At 40.3% G+C, this 26504-nt stretch overlaps 1 protein-coding gene across 6 annotated transcripts in view; it reads right to left on the reverse strand.

The window, feature by feature from the left end:
- The window catches only part of RIMS1 (regulating synaptic membrane exocytosis 1), a 697371-nt gene that overhangs the window by 593084 nt on the left and 77783 nt on the right, over nucleotides 1-26504 (reverse strand). For all 6 annotated transcript variants that reach the window (XM_029595629.1, XM_029595632.1, XM_029595630.1 and 3 more), the window contains exon 3: nucleotides 5843-6717. In XM_029595629.1, coding sequence (XP_029451489.1) covers nucleotides 5843-6717 — 875 coding nt within the window. The remainder of the gene's footprint in view (nucleotides 1-5842; nucleotides 6718-26504) is intronic.

Here is a 26504-nt window from a genome sequence, read left to right on the forward strand (position 1 = left end):
CTAAGGAATTTCTTCTATTATGCACTAAGAGAAACACTTAAGGAGCCCAATTTTATAATATAGTGCTTAGGGCTGAAAACTACATGTACAAAGTACATCAGTGACCTGTACAGGAGAATTATTGCCTCCATTTGTCTACTGGTTATGCTTCTCTTTATATGCAGCCTAGATCTAGCCACCACCTTGTAATACTGTTTTGCTACCTTGAAATCATCAGACACTATCACCTCAAGACTTCTTTCCTGATCTGTGTAAATCAGCATCTCTGCCCCCCCTCCCAACACATACATACCTACACACATACACACACACCCACACACATATACACTCATCGTGCATAGCTCCTTTGGAGTTTTGTATTTCAAATACATTACTCCACACTATTTTGCACTGAATCTTTACTGCCAAGCTTTTGAGCATTTCTCAAATTTTCTTAGGTCACTTCCCATTCTATCTAATTCCTTAGGTATGTCTACTCTGTTGATTATCTTCGTGTCATCAGCAAAAAGATAAATGTTTTCTTTTAACCCTTTTGCTATACCAGTCGCAAAGATATTGAACAGAACTGGCACCTGATCTCTGAAGGACTTCACTAATCACCTATCTCTCCTTTGAATGAATTCCATTTACCATCACTTTCTGTTGCCTATCACTCAATCAATTTCTAATTCAGTCAACCAGCTTGGAATCTACCCACATGCTGCTCGGTTTATTCATGAGACCCCTATATGGGACAGTATTGAAAGCTTTGCTGAAATCCAAGTAAACCACATCAATCAGATTTATTTGACATGATCTGCTTCTGGTAAAAGCCATGCTGCTTGAGATTTTCCAACCCACTGGATTGTAGGTAGTTCACTAACCTTTCCTTCAGCAGCTGGCCTGTAGTTTCCAATTTCCTCTTCTTTACCACTTTTGTGAAGAGGGGACCACATCAGCCTTTCTCCAATCCTGTTGAACCACCTTATCTCCAGTACTTTTCCATTTTTAAATTATAAGCAACTTTCCTTGAAAAAACTATGCATATACATTAGCAAGTGGAATGTGTGCAGGTAGTTTTGGTGGGATAATTTTCAAAGGAGAAACTACAAACACCTTTGAAAATTGATGTAATGTAAAACATACCTATTATACCAATGTGGGCAGTTAACAAAATTATCTTCCCTAATGTAAACTTTCTTGCTGTGAGCCTTGCATTATGTAACATTGTTTGATGTGGAAGTAACTCCGGTGCAAGACCAGATTCATAACTTAAGGGTTATCATGAGTTAGCAATGTTTCCCCATTTGTAAGTTGTGTGTTGGACACATTTTGATTATCAAGAAAATGTGCCCATTTCTAAATAAAACTGACCTCAGTAAAGAAGTCGATGCTCTGGTTACCACCAAACTAAATTACTGCAAAACCTTGTTTGTAGACTTGTCTAAAAATATCTACATAGCATGAAACTGGTTTGAAATGTGGCTCTCCGCATTTTCACTGGTAGCAATATTTCAAAGCGAATAAAACCTATATTAAAGTCCTCACACTGGTTGCCTATTGAACTGCGATCTCGATTTAAATTGTTGGTTCTAATCTTTAAAGCTCTACATAAAATAAGTCATATTTTTATTAGAGCATCTTAGCTGCCACTCCTCCTCTCCTCCCCTTGACAGTAACGGATTTAGGATTTTGCCACCCCTAGGAACTGTTAATGCCGTCTTTCCCGCTCTTGTGCCCCGACTCCAACAAAGGACAATAGATCAGGTCTAAGGCACTGGCTCCTTTAGTGGGTCATTTTCCAAGGAGTTACCGCGGGTGATAATTCCGCAAATTTTTAATTTTGTATTCAGGGGGTGGAGTAAATGTAAAGTAGGGAGGATTTATCATGTGCCGCGAAACAGCTGCAGTGTTAGCGTGGCTCCTAACTACACCTCTTTCATTTGTGTTACGTTGTGCACTAGAGGCCGGTAAAGGTTTATTGCGGTTCACGAACAGCCTGTTTCAGTATGCTGCAGGCTAGGGGAGAGAGAGAGAGAGAGAGAGAGAGAGAGGTTGAGAGAACATTGCCCAAATCTCATCTTGGAGTGAGTTTCCTCACTCCGAAGGCCAGCAAATCTTCACAAGAGACCACTGGTATTGGAATAATGACAGCGTTTAGCAATCTATTGTTGTCCTTTGTGGTATTGTTTTGAACACTATTGTGTTTTTGATGTGTTCGGTAAGAGTGGCCAGATTGCATGATGGGTTAAGTAGTTTGTGATGGTGCTGTTGAACTACAAGCTTCCGGTGACGTATCCCTCTAAGAACTTTAAATCTGATATGTGTGTTTGAGTGGATGACAGAGATGTTAAAACGCCATGTCGAGATCTTGAGAGACGTTTGATTTTGTCCCGGTAAGCTGTATGATAGTTGTTTTGGTCTGTTCTGAGACTTTTGTGAACTTGTGTATATGGTTAGAAGTTATCAACATTGTAGTATTGATACTTAACTTGTAGTGAATTCTTTTGGTGTGTTTAACTGATGGTTGGAGGGGATTATATCTCTATTTGATATGTGTGTGTGATTTTTATGCTTTTTTGTGTTTTTAGGGTCTGTGAATAGTTTGCCATCACTAAGAAAAAGATAAAGATTTCTTTCCCCTGAAGAAGACTTTTTACAGTTGAAACATGGCCCATGTCGGGTTTGGGTTCTAAGTGATCTCCAAGTTGGCTAAGTATTCGTTTTGCTAATGTTTGACATTAGGCTGATACACAGTGGCTTAATAGATGCTGAAATAACAGAAATTTCATTGGTTTAATAAATAATGAATTAAGTGGATGTTGGGTATATTATGAGACATGAGACAATAAATGATTAAATAAATATTGCTCATAAGGCTGAAAACTGCCTGCGGCCCATTGCAGGCGAGAGACAGCAGATTAAATTATCTTTAAGCATGTGCTGATGATATTATCTCTAGTCTTATAGTAGTATTTGTGGTAATAGTTTAGGTACTATTTCCCTCTCTAAGTTTGCTTTGATCAGAGTGACTTTATTATTTATACCACTGTAAGAGGGGGCACTTTTAACTCGGTGTGGGGGTTTGGGGAGTGGGGTAGGTTTGTGGGGGGGGGGGGGCAGTTTTACGTATACGGTATGCTACAAATAGCAAAGTTGACATTACTGAAGATTTTTGCTGTTTGAATCAATGAAAGGTACAGAAGGAGTTATTTGTACAATGTACTTTCTACCTAGCTTGTTGCACTCTCTACCTAGCTTTTTTGAAGCTAAGTAGAACGTGCACTGTACTAATGAACTACTCTTGTACCTTTCATTGATTCAAATAGCAGAAAATCTTTAGTGATGCCAACTTTGTAGTTCATACTGCCTACTGTGTATGTAAAACTGTCCTAAACTTACCCCACCTCCCAAACCCCCACATCAAGTTAAAAGTACCCCCTCTTACACTGGTTCTTTCTCTTTTCTCTCTCTGTGCAATAAAAACCTTTTCCGGGTAACACACTTTGCAGTGCATTGATAAACAAAAGGTAGCACAGGTGTGATAAATGTATCACATCTTGTGGAAATTCCCTACCGGGTATGTGATGCAGTAGCATGGAAATTAGCTTAACCATGTCCCCTTTTTTATCGCGGGCACTATTTCCACTACATTTAGGGGCGGATTTTAAAATGCCTGCGCGCGCCGGCGTGCCTATTTTGCATAGGCCGCCGGCGCGCGCAGAGCCCCGGGACACGCGTAAGTCCCGGGGCTTCCTGTTGGGGGCGTGACGGGGGCGTGGCAGGGGGTGTGGCGGGATGATGTGGCGTTTAGGGGTGGGGCACGGCATTTCGGGGGCGGCGCCGTGGGCGTGGTTTCGGCCTGGGGGCATTCCGGCTACGCGCGTATCTTATAAAATCCAGCGTACTTTTGTTCGCGCCTGCTGCGTGAACAAAAGTACGCGCTCGCGCAAGTATTTAAAATCTGCCCCTTATAGCATTTTGATAAATCTAAGCCAGAATTTGATACATTTCTGGATCCCTTAGATAAAATATTAGAAAGCGCAATCTTAAATTTCAGGAAGTCTACAGGATAATATGCAATTGAATGACAGTAATGAAGAAATGGAAAGAAATGCATGCAATACTCTCCAAATCACTGTGATCTTGGATTTGGTTCTTTTTAACAGAAAACTGACTACCTTGCAAGCAAATAATATCCTACATTCACTATACTGCTAAATTCTTTTTGCTTTTCATGATATATTTTAAGTTGCTAGGGTTTCAAAAATACACTTATCCCCTCTACAGGAGTGAGTGCATTTTCATGTCTATAGATCCTGAGATCAGGAAGAGATGACAGAAACATCTTTAACCCAATTAGGGCCCTAGAGAGAGAAGAGGAGAAAGCATGAGAGATCTATAGGGGGATCAGAGAGGGGAGAAGAAGAAAGTGCGGGGTGAGTAAAGAGGAGAGGGATTGCAGGGCTACAGGATGGAGGGAGAAGAGGAAAGAGCATGAGGGAGAGGAGAGTGAAAAAAAGAGAGAGTAAAGTGGAAGGGGAGAGGGAGAGAGAAAAGGGGAAAAGGAGAGAGAGGGGAAGGGTGGATGAGAGAAAAGAAAGTGAGGGGAGAGAGAATTGCAGATGGGACTAGAGGAGAGAAAGAACTACTCCTGGGTGGGGTGGGGGCAGGAAGAGAACGTGGAGTGGAGGAGGAATGTTCAAAGGCTGCACTGCAGTGGGGTAAAGTGTGCACTTGCTATGGAGAGAAATGCACTCATCATGTGGTGCCCTTACCTCTCTGCCAAAAAAAAGCACTTACTGGGAGGAAGGGGGAGCGGAGATAGAAGTTGGGAGTACATGGGCGAGTGTACTTTGTACTTGGTTAGTACTGAGTAAGTCCTGAAGCAATATTAAAATCCCTGTAAATCACAAGGTAGCTTATAAGACTGACACACGATTGTATGATGAACATTTGAACATTAAAAGATGCACATAAAAAGTAGTTAAATAACAGGCTCATATTTAACTACATGACTAGCAACTGTTCTATAATTGCAACAATGGGAAAAAAGACAAATATATTTATTTCATATGATATTCTAATAATTCAAATTAATAACAAAAAGCTATTCATTTTTCTCTGTTTTTAAGTAGAATGACATGTTGAATTGTAGTTTGTTTAGTCAGCTGGGCTTTTCTAGGACAGACATGACTGCTTTTACATTTATTAATAATTTTTCTGCATACTGAAACTTCACATTTCTTTATAAAGATTATTTTTGTGGGATTGGCATGACAACAAACTTTTTTATATCAAACAAATAGAAACGAAAATTTATGCTCACACCTCAATTGAACCACAACCTGAAAACAACCCAAGAGAATGCAAATTTCCCAAAGTGGAAAGGAGAAAGTTGGTAATTATATGATTCTGACAGAATATTAGTCTGTTCTCATTGGGTTCATTTTCAAAAATCTTCTGAGCAGGAAAGATAATTAGATAATTTCACCCAGTTATCCTTAGCAGGATTATCACTCAAACCTAAATCTAGCCAGACAAAATTATTTGGATAAATTTAAGCTTGCTATTGTTCTTCAGCATTAACTAGCTAGCAATGAAAACCAGTGTTGACCAGCTAAATTTGCTTCCCCCAACATAGTCAAGTAACTGACCCCACCCCTTTTTAACCAGCTCTATGTTTGCACCATAACAGAGGGGAAAAATGTTTTATGGATTCAGCAGCTTAAATCTTTTGAAAATTTGTTCCCATGTGTTAAAGATATGGTACATAAGGGTTATGAAAGGAATATATTAAAACAAGACCATAATGGCCACAGATCTGAAAATGATGTTTTAATTATAAACATTAGCTTTTTACCTTTTTCGCTGACACTTTCACTTTCTATTTCCACATCTTCACAGCTAGTGTATCCCGGTGTCGATGCTCCTTCCTCCTCTGAGCTACTGACTGACATCTGTCTTTTTTTCCCTCCTCTTTTTGACCTGTGGGGTTTTGGAGGAGATGGTCTCACTGATTCTGACTGGTCAGAACTAAGGGAATCATTCCTTAGCATGGTCTCCATTTTCTCCCGCTTTGCTTTCCGCATGAGGATAGCAGAGCTAGGATCTAGGCGACTCTGTTTTTTGAAGGAGTCATGGTTCTTAGATTCTAGGTGTTCTGAAGGAATAGGACTGTGTCTTGGAGTTGGTGGGCTATGATTGGATAACTGTTTGGGCATAGAAAGTCTTTCATCGTCAGTTCTATCTATAGAGTATGATCTTTGATTTTCCATAAGAGCTTTTTTGTCCTGAGTTCCTGGTACCTGTGAATGTTTCCCGAGTTTGTTCTCAGGTACCTCAGCTTCATCCACTTCAGTATGCGGTAATGCCACATCACTGTGTCTCCTTTCATGACGCGCCTTAGAAACTTTTGCATGCATGCGCATTTGTTGCTCTTCTGGTTGTGGTTTCACTGGATATCTTGCTAAATTAGGGTCACTTCTGTAACGAGTCTGATAGTCATCCTCTAGTCGTTGTTTATCCCCTGCAGCTGCTTTTCCTTCTTCAAGTTTTTCAGGCATGTCCTGATAGTCCTGTGACCTTCCTTTCTCCAGTCTTCTGCTTTCTCGTCTTTCTTTGTGTTCCCTGTTTTCTGCGTGTCCCTCCCCAGGTTGAGGAGAAAATTTTGGCACTCGCTTGCGCTCACTTCTTAAACCTTTCCCATTGAGCTCAGAAGTTGATGAAGTTTTCTTCCTGCAATTATAAAAAGTGAAGATGATTCATAAAATGTCTGCCTTCCATACATTTTAAAGGTTATGGATTTAGTATTATTGCCCTGTAAATAAAAAATGTTTATAATAGGGCAAGAAAAGGAAAGGGGAGATGTGGAGGGAGGGGGTTCTACAAAGAACAGATCTTTGTTATTCTTAGGGTTGCTGTTCTTGAGATATTTTGATCATCATTATGGGATCTAAGCAATTGCTTCATGTTAAAGAAAAGATGAGAAGATATATGTGGCGATGAAAAACATGAAAATGAACTTTGTTATCTTTGATATAACTTTGGAGTGTATAAGAAACAAATGTAATTCAGAGTGCAGTTTGTATATTTTCTTGTTTAATAAAATGTTAAACTATAATAGGGCAAGAAATACTGTATAGCTCATGCAAAAACATATAAGATGTAATTTCAAAGGGACTTTTGTGGGTGAAATAGTTTTTTACCTGCAGGAATTGCCCTATAGAAACTGTGTAACCAATACACATGTAAAATTATAAATACTGACACTGTATGCAGGGGTTGGAGTGTTATAAAATTGCCCACTTAATCCTCACTATCAGGGTCATTTTTCAAAACATGATGGGCCGTTATCGTGATGATAAAATTTCAATTAGGGAAAGAGGAGGGGTTTGGGTGGGGTTTAAAAAATGTTGGCCCAGTTGCACTATGAACGATAATGTTTAACACATTATCACCAACAGAAGCCCCGGAAATAACTACACCTTTTGCAGAGGCGCTATGGGAGCGATAGTGTGCGCCGCAGCTGCAATCATGGTGGGCAAAACTGTACCACTGCAATGCGGCCGGGTGCACACTATCGACCCCACCCCCCCCCCCCACCCCCTCCGCCCCTTATCTGGCCGCAGCTCTTCATTCCATTATATATATATAGTAGAATGAAAAATCTAGGCCTATGTTGTATTTTCTATTGCTGACTTCTACTTACTTTGCAAAATCTAAATTTCAAGATTTCCTATTCTAAATGATACTCTAGGATTCAATAAACACAAGTGGAGAAGTAGCCTAGTGGTTAGAGCAGCAGGCTATAAGCCAACGTTCAAATCTCTCCATCACTCTTTGTGACCTTGGGCAAATCACTTTACCATACATTGCCTCAAGAATGAACTTAGGCCTGGATTTATCAAAATGCGATAAGTATCGCATGCAATAGAAAAAGGGGTGTGGTATATGCTACTAGACAGTTTATCACTATTTGTGCTAATTACCTATGCAAAGAGCTAAGTTAGTGCAAATTGCAATGATGTTTTCACACTTTGTGATAAGTGCCAGACCTGATGTATTTCCTGCATACAACCACTAGGGGGACCATGTTTAATGAGAGAGAGTCTATCAACCTAGCTTGATAGACACTCTACCTGGGTAACATCAAGCTAGGTGGAGAGAACACTGCACAAATCTCATCTTTGGGTGAGTTTCCTCTCTCCATAGGTCCTCAGATCTTCACAAGAGACCACTGTTCTGTTCGTACGTCTCACGTTGAATGTCAAAGTGGCCCCTAACCCCCTACACTAATACCTAAATCTCACCTCGAGTTACTAGGTGGGCCTCCCATAGAGATATAAATAGCTATCTAGGGAGAGGACATTACAGCCTCTCTCTCTCTCTCTCTCCCTCATATATATATGGCTAGGCAGGAGCTTCAAACCTACTAAAACAGGCCTTTCAGGAGACAATGCACTAACACCTTACTATAACACATGCTATGTCACAGACTGGCAAACCCAGCCCACTCCTCCTCTTAAGCCCTTAACACATGCAAAAATGCCTTAGCACATTTTGATAAATGACCCCCTTAGTTTGAAAGCTCTCTGGGGATAGAGAAATACCTGAAAGTAATCTGCTTTGAAATGAAAAAAACATGGAATATAAGTATATACTAAAGAGTAGTTTATGGAAAAAAAATTATATTTACTATTGCATTATAACTTGAATAACGTACTATGGCACAGGTAAAATACTTTAATCTGGTATCCAAAAAATAATAATCTCACCCTATTTTGCATTTTTGTAAAATAGTAATTTGTTAAGTAATAATTTAAAAAATAATTAGTTGCGGGATGGGGTAAGTTTCATATATTTTGACGCATGCCTCCACGGCCTTGCCTCATTTTTTGTGATATAATCATCAACTTACCTCCCTCCCACTCACTTTATTTTGTTCGATTTTTTTTTTGAATTTTTATGAAATACTTTATTTAATTCGATTTATTAAAAAATGTGATGTCCTCTTCACCATATCCCCAAGTCCACCAAAAAATATGTCCTTCAATATCTCTAAAATGTTTTGTTTTGCTATGAAAATCAAACTGCTTCCTTATTCATTGAAACTTCCTGCCATTGGAGACTTTTTTTTTTTTTTTTTTTTTATTTTTTTTTTAAATCATTTATTTATTATTTTTCAACATCCGAAAACAGTAAAACTAACAAACATTCACCAGCCCGAGCCGAATACAAACCACCCCTCATCTCCGCCCCTCCCCCCCCCCCCCCATCCCTCCCTCTAGACCATGGCAAGAACAAAAGTCCAGCGTTAACGTAAGTCTCTCATGACTACCGCGAAGATTCTTGGTACGCATAGGTCGTACATGTAGTAAGTAAGGAACGAGTGTCTGGTGGTAAGGAATCCCAAAAACTCCTCCAGATGGAGAGACAACGTCTCCGAGCCTCCAGGGACAACGAACTGGCAGAGATGTATTCATACTGCATCAACTGGAGAAGACGACCATGCCATTGCGAGCTCTTTGGCCCCTCCACCGAAATCCAAGCAGCCATAACCGTCTGCAACGCAATTAGTAATGCTTTTCCCAAAAACAAAGAGTCATGTCCCGGCAGGTCCATCAATGGGTCTGGGTACACTCTGAGTAAACACAGCTTGGGGTCCACAGGAAGCGTGATATTCATAATTCCCCCCAGTTTGATCAGAACAGATTGCCAGAACACACCCAAAAATTTACACTCCCACATACAATGCATATAGGTTCCCCTGCCGCTAAGACATTTAAGACATCGGTCTGTATCACATAATTTGGCAGCAAACAGACGTGTGCGTGCAAGATACATACAATGTAACGTCTTGTAGCCCGTTTCTCTCAATATTACATTTTCAGTCAGTTTATGACAGGAGGCTAAAGAGTGCTCAATATCAGAGAGGGACAAATACAAATCAGCCTGATACACCCATTTATTTTGCACCTCCTGTAACGCCCTCGGAGGGTGCAGCTCTTGTAACTCCCTAAAGAAAGAGGAGCATGAATTCCTGCGCATAGTAGGTGGATCAAAAAACTCTAACAAATCGTTCCAGATAGGCGCTAATGGTAGTATTCCAAATGCGCCCTGTACATAATGTCTCATCTGGAGGTAAGCGAAAAAGTCTCCGGGCCCCAAACGATATTGTTCTTGTAATTCTTTATAACTGCCCACTATGCCTGAGCTACGGTTAAAACACTGAATGACAGAGGTTAGTCCCCGCCCGTGCCACCTTTGGAAAACAGAATGTGCCATACCTATTGGGAATTGGGGATTACCCCTCAGAGTCAAAAGTGGAGTTACACTGTTTCCCAAGTTCAACCTCTGTATACATAAGAAGCGCCAGGCTTGTCTCAAACTTTTTATAATCCAGTGTCTTTTATAAGTACTCGGTACCAAAGATGATGGTATTTGTAGGAGATTGATAAGGGTGTATGGACTCATCCATTCTTGTAAGAAGGTATAAGGGGAATACCGACTCACCCCATCGAACCAGTCCTGAATGTGACGGAGAAGGCACGCCAAATTATACTCCCTCCAGTTAGGACACCCCAACCCCCCCTTCTTTCTTGGTAATTGTAAAACTTTGAGGGCCAGCCTAGCCGCCTTTTTCCCCCACAGATATTTACGTACTAACTGATTAATTCGTGCCACATCCTTATGCGTGAGCCATAAAGGCACTTGCTGTAATATATACAGCCATCTAGGCAATTCTAACATTTTAAGTAAGTGAATTTTTCCCGACAGCGACAAAGGCAATGCCCCCCATAAGCTCAACTTCTGTTCCATGTTACGGAGGAGCGGCCGTATATTCCCTTCGTACAATTTGGACGGGTCTTTAGGGATTTGAAGCCCCAGGTATTTCATGGAACCTTCTACCCATTTGAGTGGGAAAGAACCCTCCCAAGCAGCTTGCACGTTAGGTCCCACCACCATCGCCTCCGATTTATCGACATTAATTTTTAACCCCGCAAAAGCTCCAAAACTCACCTGGTGGTGGAGGACCCGTTCCAGGGACTCCTGAGGGGACAGTAAATATACGAGGACATCGTCCGCAAATGCTGACACCTTAAAAACTTGCTCTCCTTTGGTGAACCCCAATACCAGTGGATCTGACTCTATTTTACGTAACAGCGGGTCAATGGATAAAATGTAGAGCAGCGGGGACAAGGGGCAGCCCTGTCGGGTACCCCGGGACAATCCGAAATCCTCCGACACAAACCCATTGGCTATAATTGCCGATTGAGGATTACGATTGGAGACTTTTAAATATTCACTTGGTCTAAGGACTTAAATCTTATGACTTAACGGATTGGAAGTGATATCACATAAAATCCGACAGAATAGAATGTTTTTGAAAACACCAAAAATCTTACAAATCACAAAGGCTTATTTCTTATATGCTCAAAAATGCCAATTCAATATTGTAAGTCACAAGAACTTATCTCCCGTATGTTCCATATGTTGCACGTTTCTAATTTTTCCATAATCTTGGCTATAAAAGGAAGATTGGAAATAGGGCGGAAGTTGTTGGGATCTTTTGGATCCAAATTTGGTTTCTTTAGTAGAGGTTTAAGAGAGGCTAGTTTAAGGGCATCTGGAAAGATTCCCTGAGATAATGAACAGTTTATGATATCAGCCAGTGGTTTGGAAATGGTGCCTGGTACTAGCAGGAGAAGTTTAGTTGGTATCTGATCGAAGGGATGGGAGGAAGGTTTCATTTTCTTTATTAGCTAGGTAATGTGGACTAGAGCAAGCTGGACAGGCAGGAAAGGACAAGGCAGGGCAGGCTGGACAAGGTGGGGTAAGGCAGGGCAGGCTGGACAAGATGAGGATAAGACAAGGCAGGAAACAGAATCTTGATGAACAACATGTACTGTGATACAAGGTTGGTGTCCCATTGCTGAGGCAAGGAACCACTATGCCAGGAGATCTTATCTAGGCCCAGGTGTGTGATGTAATCAGAGCGTGCCGAGGGGCATTTCCCACCACATGCCCTTTAAGTATAGCCACATACCACGCACACTTGCCTAGAGATTGTCCCTAAAGAAACAGGAATATAGCAGCAATCAGGTGCAGTGCCAGCGTGTCCTCATCCCGGGGTAAGTCAGCTGGATGTGGGGCAGCCCCACGACTAGCCCATCATTACAAGGAGGAGAAGATGGGCTTTGGAGAAGACCAGTGGCACTCATCCAGTGTTAACTATTATTCTCTCCCTTGGATGGTAAAGAGAGGAGTTGAAAGCTGCCCTTCAGGAAGGATAGACTGGACAAAGGTATAATTTATGTAACTTTAAATTGGATCATCTGAATTGTATTAGAGGAAACTTGAATCCTAACATTTGCGAGAGAACTTCTAAATTACCTTTACAAATTGTCAAGGATCAAGAATGGATTAAAAGTGCATTAAGCATTACAAAGTCACAGACTTATTAAAGAGCCAAACATGTAAATGGATTTGATTGCATGGGGAGTTATAAATAGTCATTTTCATTATTCCACCAACCATTGTCAATAAAGTTGGAAACCACAATATGCTTCCAGCATGGTTATTACTACTGTAAACAAAACAGTCTCAATAAGATTCAGGGCCATGGAGAAAAATCTCTCCCCCCCCCCCCCCCCCCCCATTAGGCAATCTTGGAACTCAGAAAGAAAATTTAGAATTGTAGAGAAAGTATGAATATCTTAAGCCTGTGGAAATTAAAAATGACCCTTGGGCTCTATAGGAAGGTTATTAGCTCAGGGATTATATCTTTTGGCACAGGGACCCTGTGGCACTGAAACTGTGATTTTGTGAAGAAAACTGTGTTTTGAACTGTGATTTGTAATTGAAACCACAAAGTGTTTTCAGAATTGCAACACAGACCTAAGTTGATCACCGTTTCCATCGTAGGAGGCATAGTGATACTAAGGATCACAAATCCGGATGAGATGAAAAAGTTGTATGCATGTCATGGTAGAAGAGACAAGGACAGTATCTGAATTAAGAAAGGATGGAACAAGCACAGGATATCTCTGAGAGACTGGTAAGTATTGTGGAGCTGAATAGTTAGTGTGCATGAGCAGACTAGATAGGCCATATGGTCTTTGTTTGCTGTCATGTTTCTCCCTCTATAAAATCACAGAGAAACACTCTTCTGGTCATGCCACTGAATGTACCCAGCTATTTTAAACTTAGCTAGATAAGTATATCCTGCTAACTTTAGGACAGAGTTAGCTGGATAACTTACTGGTTTGCATGGTAAAAGAGAAAGAGAGAGAGAGATTATCGCATGCGTTATAGCGTTAACATGTGCATTAATGCGTTATCGTGTGTGTTAACACCATAATGCATTTTGATGAGTGACCTGGTTAGATGGATAACTTTTAAGTTATCCATCTAAATGGCTTTTGAATATGAACCTCTTAGTACACAGGCCACCTTAATTATGATTGTCAAATATATTATTTTTGTTTGTTTATTAAGATGGGAACAGACAAAATGAACTCAAGTGATTAATACAAAAAGCCATCTATAGTGGCTAGTGATTTTTACTCTAAGAATTTCATTGTGTATAACCTTAGTTTTATTCCTTTGCAGCACAGTAAATTAGAAGGAAATGACACTTCAGAAATGGTCCACTTTATCCAAAAATACCTCTAACAGGACAGGCAGGAGAGCTTACATATTAATTACAAGAGATTATATACTAGATTTTCTCTTACCAAAAATACCCTTGCTTAAGAATGAGATTCGTGTAGTGTTATATGCAAAACAAACACATCCAGAGACACTAACCAGATATAGTTGTTGAGTACTCTGACAACATAACCTAAACTGTTAGCATTCTCTTTCTTTTGGTATTTCATTCTTCCTCCTCTGTAGCTTTCACTCACTCCCAGACTTTGACATTGAAATTCTCTCATACAGATACCAACTTACAGACATTAAAACAATTACACAAAGACTCCCATATACACACTAATAGAGACACTTACACAGATACACCAACTTTCTCATATATACACACATACATATAACGACTATAACACAGAGAAAAAGTTACTCTCATAAACACAAATTAACATAAAGACCCTCAGAAAGACTTATTCACATATTAAGAGAGACATGCAAATATTCCAATATCTAGAATCATAATTTTGGTAGCAATTTTTAAGGCATCAAGTCTACCTATGGTCTTCAAAGCCTAATTGTATCATTTTCTTGGTACTGTTGCTTCTTTATTTAGAAATAAAGCTAAATATTTTTTAAGTTAAATAGTATGAAATTGTGTATCTTAAGGCCTTGCTCAATAAACCTTTTGCTAAGTGATTCATAAAAATAATTTAAATAAATGGAAATTTTTCTGTGATGGCAGCCACACAGCAATTTGAGAAGTCAGAGACTCCTCTATGCTGCTGTCTGAGGATTTTATCTCCCCAATATGCAAATTATTACATGTGCTAGAAGATTCCGATTGATTTCTCTTTTTAGAAAAATTGATTCAAGAACTACTATAAAATATGATATTTGACTTTATGATAAAATGCTTTTTTAAGCTTTGTAAAAAATTTAAAATTTAAAATAAAATAAAAAATAAACAGAATTGACACTGGTGAATTATTATTTTTTGATGCAAGATATGCTACTAGGAATTATAAGGATCATTCAGATATATTTTGTGTTACACTATGGCTCAATTTCTTTATTTAAAAACATATAAATCATTTATCATGGTCTTTATTAAAATACCACCCAAAGCAGAATGGTTAAAAGATGAGGTGAAAGAGGCTATTTTAACCAAAAGAATGTCTTTCAAAAACTGGGAAAAGGATCGAGGGAAGTAGGAAAAAGTATAAGCATTGGAAAGAAAGATCTAAAACAGTGATGACAGGCTAATAGAGAATTTGAAAAAAGCCTGGCCTTAGAATCAAAAACTCAAAATAAAAACATTTTTTTAAATATATCCAATGCAGGAAGCCTGTGAGGGAGTCAGCTGGACTGTTAGATTATCAAATGTTAAAAGGGCACTTAGGGAAGATAAGGTCATTGCAGAAAGGCTAAATGAATTTCTTTGCCTCAGTGTTTACTGAAGCGGATATTGGGAAGATACCATTGTTGGAAACTATTTCAAGAACTGATACAAATTGCTGTAAAGATGGTAGATGCAATAAGTCAGATTGACAAATTAAAGAGTAGCAAATCATCCAGATATACACCCCCAGGATTCTGAAAGAACTAAAAAATGACATTGCAGATCTATTACTGGTAATTTGTAATCCATTATTGGATCGTCCACCGTGCCTGAAGACTGGAGGGTGGCCAATGTAACCCTAATCTTTAAAAGGACTCCAGTGGTGACCCAGGAAACTATAGACCAATGAGTCTGATTTCAGTGCTGGAAAAATGGTGGAAATTATTTTAAAGAACAAAATCACAGAACATATAGAAAGACATGGTTTAATTATACACAGCCAGCAGAAAAATCATGCCACATTAATCTACTAGATTTTTTTCTCAAAGGCTTAACAAACATGTGGATAATGGTGAGTCAGTGGATGTAGTATATTAGGATTTTCAGAAGGCATTCAACAAAGAGCTCTATAAAAGACTCGTGAGAAAATAAAAAAGTTACAGGATAGGAAGCACGGTCCTATCCTGTAAATGATTAAATGATAGAAAGCAGAGAATAAGGCTAAATGGTCAGTTTACTCAGTGGAGATTTCAGATAGCTCAGAATGCCGCAAAAGAACTCTGTTGCAAATATCCAAATGCACTCCTTTGCCTCATCATTATGGGTTTTGCATTAGCTTTCCTTTAATATACAAATAAAGTTTAAGATTTTAATAGGGATGTGAATCATTTTTCAACGATTAAAATTATCGTCCGATAATTTTAAAATTGTCATAAATTGTTAAAGAACGCGATACAATAGGAATTCCCCCGATTTATCGTTAAAAAATCGTTAATCGGGTTAGTGCGCACTAATAGAAAATGATACAAATTGACACTTTTCAGGTCAGTTAGGCATGAATATGTATTCCTATTGGCTGGCTGCCCTCTTATTTATTGATGTTACCAAGGTTCCCACTGAGGTGATGGTTGGGGGGATGGGAAATGGAAACAGTTGGTAGCTTGACAAAAAAAGTAATGTGATCAGTCAATGTGACAAGAACTTGTGCCCTATCCCTGATACCGGGAGTGTTGTGATCTTCCTGCATGCAGTGCCGTATCCCTGATACCAGGAGTGTTGTGATCTTCCTGCACGCAGTGCCCTATCCCTGATTCCGGGAGTGTTGTGATCTTCCTGCATGCAGTGCCCTATCCTTGATACCGGGGGTGTTGTGATCTTCCTGCACATAGTGCCCTATCCCTGATACCGGAAGTCTTGTGATCTTCCTGCACGCAGTGCCCTATCCCTGATACCAGGGGTGTTGTGATCTTCCTGCACGCAGTGCCCTATCCCTGATACCAGGAGTGTTGTGATCTTCCTGCATGCAGTGCCCTATCCCTGATACCAGGAGTGTTGTGATCTTCCTGCACACGGTGCCCTATCCCTGATACCGGGAGTGTTGTGATCTTTCTGCACGCAGTGCCCTATCCCTGATACAAGGGGTGTTGTGATCTTCCTGCACTCAGTGCCCTATCCCTGATACCGGGAGTGTTGTGATCTTCCTGCACGCAGTGCCCTATCCCTAATACAAGGGGTGTTGTGATCTTCCTGCACTCAGTGCCATATCCCTGATACCGGGAGTGTTGTGATCTTCCTGCACATGGTGCCCTATCCCTGATACCGGGAGTGTTGTGATCTTCCTGCACGCAGTGCCCTATCCCTGATACCGGGAGTGTTGTGATCTTCCTGCACACAGTGCCCTATCCCTGATACCGGGAGTGTTGTGATCTTCCTGCATGCAGTGCCCTATCCCTGATACCGGGATGTGTACAGGAAAATCACAACACTCCCGGTATCAGGGATAGGGCACTGCGTGCAGGAAGATCACAACACTCCCGGTATCAGGGATAGGGCACTGCATGCAGGAAGATCACAACACTCCCAGTATCAGGAATATGGCACTGAGTGCAAGAAGATCACAACACCCCTGGTATCAGGGATAGGGCACTGCGTGCAGGAAGATCACAACACTCCCGGTATCAGGGATACGGCACTGCATGCAGGAAGATCACAACACTCCCGGTATCAGAGATAGGGCACAAGTTCTAGTCACATTGACTGATCACATTACTTTTTTTGTCGAGCTACCAACCGTTTCCATTTCTCATCTCCCCTATATTGTCAGTGGGAACCTTGGTAACATGAATAAATAAGAGGGCAGCCAATAGGAATACATATTCATTCCTAAACTGACCTTAACTGACCTGAAAAGTGTCAAATTGTATCATTTCCTGTTAGCGTGCACTAACTCCCGTTAGTGCGCGCTAATAGGAAAAACCGATTTTTTTACTAAAAAATCGTGCCAAACACAATTTTCTTCTCCTGCCAGACGATTTCGATCGTTAAGACGATCGGGCACACGATTCACATCCCTAGATTTTAATGCTGCTGTTTTGAGTGTTTCGGGGAAATGACCCTGTCTGTTTGAAAAATGAGTAGGCATGTCATGTTCCCTAGTAGGATTTGTACTCTAGTCAAGAGGTACTTTTAATGATACCAATTTTTAAAGTTATAATAAAAACTTGGCTTAGAGTAAGAGCTCTTATGGTAGTAACTCCTACATTGCTTATTTTTATTTTATTTTCTTGTTAATTTTGTGCTGTTTATTTGATTATTTTATGAATGTTACAGCTAGATTCATAATTTTACTATAAATTTTGCGAGAATAGCACCTGTGATAAAAAAAAAGGAGTGTGATTAGGGTAAATTTCCAACATGCATCCAAAATTTCCAACATGCATTAAATTTATCCAGTGAGGCTTTTATTGCATTTGGGGGGGAGAGAGAGAGGGAGAATCTTTTGTAATGCTCTCATATAAGTAAACTATTTATACCACTGTAAGAGGGGCAACTAGTAACGGGGTGAGGGTTTGGTGGTGGCCTAGGTTTTGGGGAACAGTTTTACATGCACAATCAGAGATACGAACAGCACAGTAGACATCGGTGAAGAGTTTAGGTGATTTGCAGTGATGAAAGGTACACAAATATGAAATTTGTACATTGTATCCTTGACCTAGCTTGATATCAGCTAGGTAAAGAGTACATCAAGCTAGGTAGAGAGTACATTGTACAAATCTTGTCTTTTTATACCTTTCATTACCCCAAATCACATAAAATCTTCACTGATGTCTACTGTGCTGTTCAGACCTCTGACTGTGCATGCAAAACTGCCCCCACTAGCTAGCCCACCACCAAAACCTCACCCCAAGTTCAGAATGGCCCCTCTTACAGTGGTATAAAAAGTTGCCAAATATGTGTGCCTCCCCAGAGGCTCTCTCTCTTTCTCCCCTCCTCTCCCCTCTCCACTTCTCGCATGAAATATTATGCACCCCTCATTTTCATAAAGTACACCCAAACCCCTCCCATTTATTTACATTTTTTAAATATACATACACATCTCACGATGCATTATTTATTGCATGCATTATGGTGTCATTGCAGGCATTGGGGCCCTAATGCCCGCAATAAGGCCCTAAACAATTTGATTAATGACCGCCTTTATGTTTTATTGTTACCTATTTAGTATGATTAATTCATTAGAAGAGAGCTACAAATGTTTTATATAAATGTATAAATAAAAATTGTGAAATTGACTCCCTGTGGATGTTGACAATCAACCCTACTAAAAGTTAAATCTCGGTTCTTTCCTTGAAGTTTTATATAATTTTCTGATTTTGGGGGTTCAAATCAGGCATATTTCATGGTGAATATGCCTTTTAAACTAGCTTTTAAACTAGAACAAGGGGGAAAGCCGACAGTCACTCAGCAGTGCATGGTTCAGAGGAATGTATCCTTGAAGGATACTAATGAAACAGGAGAGTTAGGGAATCCCAACAGAGAGGTTCCAATAAAAGCAAACATAGTCCATGTGCCTATATGTAAAAAATCACCTGAGCTAAAGATTTCCAAATTATCCCTATCAACTGAGAAGCAGGTTGTTAATACAAACAAAAAACAAACTTTGAAATGTCTGTCTGCAAATGCCATAAGTCTAAGAAGTAAGATGGGAGAGTTAGAGTGTATAGCAGCAAATGATGAGATTGACATAATTGGCATCTCAGAGACCTGGTGGAAGGAAGATAACCAATGGGACAGTGCTAAATCAGGGTACAAATTATATCGCAATGAAAGGGAGGATCAACTTGCTGGTGGTGTGGCACTTTATGTCCAGGAGGCAATAGAGTCCAACAGGACAAAGATCATACAAGAGACTAAATGCTCAGTGAAATCTATATGGGGAGAAATCCCATGAGTGTTGGGTAAGAGTATAGTGATAGGAGTATACTACTGTCCACCTGGACAAAATGATCAGACAGATGTTGAAATGCTAAGAGAAATTAGGAAAGCTAACCAATTTGGCAGTGCAATAATAATGGGAGATTTCAATTACCTGAATATTGACTGGGTAAATGTAACATTAGGACATGCTAGAGACATAAAGTTCCTGGATGGAATAAACAAATGCTTCATGGAGCAACTGGTTCAGCAACCAACAAGAGAGGGAGCTATTTTAGATTTAATTCTTAGTGGAATGCAGGATTTGATAAGAGACGTAACAGTGGTGGGGCCACTTGGCAATAGTGATCATAATATGATTAAATTGGAACTAATAACTGGAAGGGGGACAATAAGTCCCCCTTCCAGTTGTCTCTCATATTAAATATACACGCCTAATAATATAAATATGCGGTTTTTTCCCCTTTATTATGTTCCAAGTTTTCCCCCATGTATTAGTTTTATGCCCTGTTCTATGTAATTGCATTCTCACATGCCTGTTTGTCAGTTACATGTCAGTTACATGAATCCCGGTATAAAAAAATGTTAAATAAATAAATAAATAAGTAAATCTACAGCGCTAACACTAAATTTTCAAAATGGAAACTTTGATAAAATGAGGAAAATAGTTCGAAAAAAACTGAAAGGTGCAGCTGCAAAGGTTAAAAGTGTTCAACAGGCATGAACATTGTTTAAAAATACAATCTTAGACCAGCAGTCCAGATGTAGTCCATGCATTAAGAAAGGTGGAAGGAAAGCAAAACGATTACAGGCATAATTAAAAGGTAAGGTGAAAAAGGCTATTGTAGCCCAAAAAAATCCTTCAAAAATTGGAAGAAGGATCCATCTGAAGAAAATAGGAAAAAGCATAAGCATTGTCCATTTAAGTGTAAAACATTGATAAGATGGTGAAGAGAGAATTTGAAATGAAGTTAGCCATAAAGGTAAATACTCATAGTAAAAACATTTTAAAATATATTAGAAGGAAGAAGCCTGTGAGGGAGTCGGTTAGACCATTAGATGACCAAGGGGTTAATGGGGCTCTTAGGGAAGATAAGGCCATTGCAGTAAAACTAAATTAATTCTTTGCTTCTATGTTTACTAATGAGGATGTTGGGAAGATACCAGTTCTAGAGATGGTTTTCAAGGGTGATGAGTCAGATGAACTGAACCAAATCACTGTGAACCTGGAAGATGTAGTAGGCCAGATTGACAAACTAAAGAGTAGCAAATCACCTGGATCGGATGGTATGTATCCTAGAGTTCTGAAGGAACTGAAAAATGAAATTTCAGATCTATTAGTTAAAATATGTAACCTATCATAAAAAATCATTCATTGTACCTGAAGACTTGAGGGTGGCCAATGTAACCCCAATATTAAAAAAGGGCTCAAGGGAAGATCTGGGAAACTATAGACCAGTGAGCCTGACTTCAGTGCCGGGAAAAATAGTAGAAACTATTCTAAAGATCAAAATCACAGAGCATATAGAAAGACATGGTTTAATGGAAAAGAGTCAACATGGATTTGAAAGTCTTGCCTCACAAATCTGCTTCATTTTTTTGAAGGGGTTAATAAACATGTGGATAAAGGTGAACCAGTAAATTTAGTGTATTTGGATTTTCAGAAGGCATTTGACAAAGTCCCTCATGAAAGGCTTCTAAAAAAAACTATAAAGGCATGGGATAGGAGGCGATGTCCTTTCATGGATTACAAATTGATTAAAAGACAGAAAACAGAGAGTAGGATTAAATGGTCAATTTTCTCATTAGAAAAGGGTTAAAGGTAGACTGCCTCAGGGATCTGTACTTGGACCAGTGCTTTTCAATATATTTATAAATGATCTGGAAAGGAATACGAGTGAGGTTATCAAATTTGCAGATGATACAAAGTTATTCAGAGTAGTTAAATCACATGTGGATTGTGATAAATTGTGGGAGGACCTTGTGAGACTGGAAGAGTGGGCATCCAAACGGCAGATAAAATTTAATGTGGACAAGTGCAAGGAGTTGCATTATAAGGAAAAATAACCCATGCATAAGTTACACAATGTTAGGTTCCATATACCAGGAAAACAATCTAGGCATCATGGTGGATAATACATTGAAATTGTCAGCTCAATGTGCTGCAGCAGTCAAAAAAGCAAACAGAAAGTTAGGAATTATTAGGAAGGGAATGGTAAATAAAATGGAAAATGTCATAATGCCTCTGTATCGCTCCATGGTGAGACCGCATCTTGAGTACTGTCTACAGTTCTGATCAACGCATCTAAAAAAAGATAAAGTTGCACAGGAGGAGGTACAGAGAAGGGTGTCCAAAATGATAATGGGGATGGAACAGCTCCCCTCTGAGAAAAGGCTAAAGAGGTTAGGGAGAAGAGATGGCTGAAGGGGATATGATAGAGGTCTTTAAAATCATGAGAGGTCTAGAACAGGTAGATGTAAATCGGTTATTTACACTTTCAGATAATAGAAGGACTAGGGGGCACTCTATGAAGTTAGCAACATTTAAAACTAATTGGAGAACATTCTTTTTCAATCAATGCACAATTAAGCTCTGGAATTTGTTGCAGAGGATGTTGTTAGTGCAATTTGTGTACCTGGTTTGAAAAATGTTTGGATACGTTCTTGGAGAAGTCCATTAACTTCTATTAATCAAGTTGACTTAGGGAATGGCCTCTGCTACTACATAGCATGGGATCTTCTTAGTGTGTGGGTACTTGCCAGGTTATTGTAGCCTGGTTTGGCCACTGTTAGAAACAGGATGCTGGGCTTGATGGACCCTTTATCTGACCCAGTATGGCAATTCCATATGTTCTTATGAATGATGGGGGGTTGTTTTTAAAAATGTATTCATTGTTTAATATGTTTACAGTTTTATGTTTCTGCACTGTTTTAATATAGTGTTTTGTTGTTTTATTTTTTGTTTTCATATGATTTATTTCTTGATTTTTGAAATGTGAATTTTGTACTTATGCTTTTCCTATTTCTTTATATACCACTCTGGGCAGCCTAGAAAGGCTGAAAACATGGTCTATAAATTTTAAGATAAATAAGTACATTTCTCCAACAGATCTCTCGAATGATGAATATGGGGAGTGTTGCGCGTCCCGGCCGCGCTGGTGCCACGACCGGTCCTGCTTACCTCAGGCTCTCCTCCGCAGGTCCAAGCCGGGCCTCCCTTGCCATGGCTGCCAGTTCCCGGTGTCCCTGGTGCTTTCCCCAGGCATCTCCGGCTTCCTCCAGAGCTCAGGCCTTACGACGGCGCTCCCTCAAGGGCTCCGTGTCCTCGGCGTCCTTGGCCCCGTCCCTAGGCTCACACGCGGCCAACACTCCGCCCTTTAAATGGCCCAAGGCGGAAACCTCGGCCCAGGCGCCTCTCAATACTGTCACATAGCCTCCGCATATAAAGTGAGCCTCTGCCCCCAGAACCTCGCCTTGGCAAACAGGTTGTCTCTGTGTGAGAAGCTGGTTGCCATCCTTGTGCTTGTTTCTGTGTTCCTGTGCTTGTTCCAGTATTCCTGCATTCCTGTGTTCCTGTGCTTGTTCCAGTTTTCCTGCGTTCCGGAGTTCCTGTGCCTGTTCCAGTTTTCCTGCGTTCCGGAGTTCCTGTGCCTGTTCCAGTGTTCCTGCGTTCCTGTGTTCCTGTCTTTACTCCTGTGTTCCAGCATCTGTTCCTGAGTCCCTTCGCTCCTGAGTCTTGTTCCACGTTCCACTACTCAGGTAGTACCTCCTTGGACTGATTACCTGGTACTGACCTCTGTTTGCCTTTGACCACGATTGGACTGATACCTGGAACTGAGCTCTGCTTGCCTTTCACCATGATTGGACTGACACCTGGAAATGACCCTTGCTTTGGCTGACCATTCTCAGACAGATACCCTGGCTTTGTCCCTTCCGCTCCATTCGGACACTCTCTTTCCTCCTCCTGCGACCACCAGGTCCACCTGCCTTGAAGCTGTCTGCGGCTTTCCTCGAGCTAGACCACTAGGCGCTGCCTACTCTGTCCGGAGGACCTCCAGTTCCTGCCTCGTACCCATGGTCTCTGGTACCCTCTGTTCCGGTCTAGCTCATCTGCTTGCCGCCAGCCACACACCCCTATTCTTGGTAGGCACACCTCTCCGCTACCTCTCTGGGAGACCCCCAGAGGCCCACCTAAGCCCAGGCAGCCCAAGAATCCAAATGCTCAACCCGCGGAGCCCCCGGGCCGTTATTGGTGAAGCTCCAGCTTGCCTCTGTCTCGTCGTGTGCTTTGTTTCCTGGCGGCAGGCGCCCTCTGGGATCCGTCAGAGGGCCATACCAATCCTGTGCCAGGCCAAGGGTCCACCTCCAGTGCAACAGGGAGGACATGAAAACATCTCGTTTAGTATCATAAGAACAAAAGAAGTTGCCATACTGGGTCAGACTGACAGCCCATCATGCTTGGCACCCTGTTTCCAGCAGTGGCCTTTGCAGTATATAAGTACCTGGCAAGAACCCAAACATTAAATAAATCACATGCTACTAATGCTAGCAATAAGCAGTAGCTATTCCCTAAGTCATCTTAATTAATAGCAGTTTATGGACATCTCCTCTAGGAGCTAGTCCAAACCTTTTTTTAAACCCAGCTATGCTAACTGCATTTACCACATCCTCTGGCAATGAATTCCAAAACTTAATTGTGTATTAAGTGAAAAAGATTTGTCTCCAATTTGTTTTAAATGTGCTACTTGCTAACTTCATGGAGTGCTCCCTAATCCTTGTATTATCTGAAAGAGTAAATAACTGACTCACATTTACCCATTCTAGTGCTCTCAAGATTTTACAGACCTCTATCATATCCCCCCTCAGCTGTCTGTTCTACAAGCTGAACAGCCCTAAACTCTTTAGCCTTTCCTCATAGGGGAGCTGTACCATCCCCTTCATCATTTTTGTCACCCTTCTCTGTACCTTTTCTAGTGCAACTATATCCTTTTTGAGGTGCAGTTACAGAATTGTAAACAATACTCAAGGAGCGGTCTCACCATGGAGCAATACAGAGGCATTATGACATTTTCCATTTTATTCACCATTTCCTAATAATTCTTAACATTCTGTTTGCTTTTTTGAACACTGCAGCTAATGATTTCAATGTATTGACCACTATGACACCTATATCTTTTTCCTGGGTGCTAACTCCTAATATGGAATTTAACATCATGGGTTATTTTTCCCTATGTGCATCACTTTGTTCTTCTCTACATTAAATTTCATCTGCCATTTGGATGCCCAGTCTTCTAGTCTCACAAGGTCCTCCTGCAATTTATCACAATCCATTTGTGATTTAACAACTATGAATAATTTTGTGTCATCTGCAAATTTCATCACCTCACTTGTCATTCCCCTTTCCAGATCATTTATAAATATATTAAAAAGTGCCAGTCCAAAAAGCATTCTACTGTTTACCTTTCTCCACTGAGAAAACTGACAATTTAATCCTATTCTCTTTTTTCTAACATTTTACCAGGTTACAATCTACAAAAGAGCATTGCCTCTTATCCCATGACTTCAATTTTCTCAGGAGTCTCTCATTCGGGAATATGTCAAACACATTCTGAAAATCTAAATATACTGCATCGGCTCATCTTTACCCACATGTTTATTAACCCCTTCAAAAAATGTGGCAGATTTGTGAGGCAAGAATTCCCTTGGATAAATCCATGCTGTGTTCCATTAAACCATATCTATCCAGATGTTGTGTGAGTTTGTTCTTTAGAATAGATTCCATGATTTTTCCCAGCACTGAAGTCATGCCTACTGGTCTGTAGTTTCCCAGATCATCCCTGAGCCCTTTTTAAAGATCTGGGTTATACTGGCCACCCTCCAATCTTCCAGTAGAATGAACAATTTTAATGATAGGATGCAAATTACTAGTAATAGATCTAAATTAATTTTTTAGTTTTTCAGAACCCTGGGTATATACCATCTGGTCTGGGCAATTTGCTACTCTTCAGTTTGTCAATCTGGCCTACTACATCTTCCAGGTTCAATGTGATTTGGGTTACTTCATCTGAATAATCATCTTTGAAAAACATTACTAGAATGGGTATTTCCCCAACATCCTCATTAGTAAACACTGAAGCAAAGAATGAATTTAAGCTTTCTGCAATGGCCTTTTCTTCCCAAATTGTCTTGTAACTCTGCCATCATTTAATGGACCAACTGACTCCCTCGCAAGCTTCCTGCTTTGGATATATTTTTTAAAATTTTAATTATGAGTTTTTGCCACTATGGCCAGATTCTTTTCAAATTCTCTCTTAGCCTGTCTAATCAGTCTTATCAATGTTTTACATGTAACTTGCATTGCTTATGATTTTTTCTATTTTCTTCAGATGAATCCTTCAAATTTTTAAAGGAAGTTCCTTTAGCTAAAATAATCTCTCTCATCTCATCTTTTAACCATGCTGGCAGTCGTTTGGTCTTGTTTCCACCTTTTTAAATGCATGGAATACTTCTGGACTGTGCTTCTAAGATGGTATTTTTAAACAATGTCCATGCCTGTTGTGCACTCTTAACCTTTGTAACCGCACTTTTCATTTTTTTCTAATTTTTCTCATTTTATCAAAGTCTCCCTTTTGAAAGTTTAGTGCTAGAGCTGTAGATTTACTTACTGTCTCGCTTCCAGTCATTAAGCCAAATTTGATCATGTTATGATCACTATTGCCAAGTAGTCCCACCACTGTTACATCTTGTACCAAATCCTCCATTCCACTAAGAATTAGATTTAAAATGGCTCTCTCTTTCATCGGTTCATGAACTAACTGCTTAATGATGCAGTAATTTATTCCATCCAGAAACTTTACTTCTATAGCATGTGTTGCGTCCGTCACTGCTCGATGCCCTCACTCTGCCCTCTTTACCTCTGTGGCGACTCGCTCTGGGTCTGATGGACGGTTAGCTGCCGCAGCATCTTCTTGCCATCTCCCTCCAGCGTCCCCGGACCAGCACGATGCTGCACATCCGCCATGTTGCCTGATGATGTAGGGCACGCGCGCGCGCTCCGATTGATGTACCAGCAAGGGCGCGAACCTCAGGGGCGTCCCCCTGA

The sequence above is a fragment of the Rhinatrema bivittatum genome, chromosome 3, assembly GCF_901001135.1.
Source record: "Rhinatrema bivittatum chromosome 3, aRhiBiv1.1, whole genome shotgun sequence".
NCBI lineage: Eukaryota > Metazoa > Chordata > Amphibia > Gymnophiona > Rhinatrematidae > Rhinatrema > Rhinatrema bivittatum.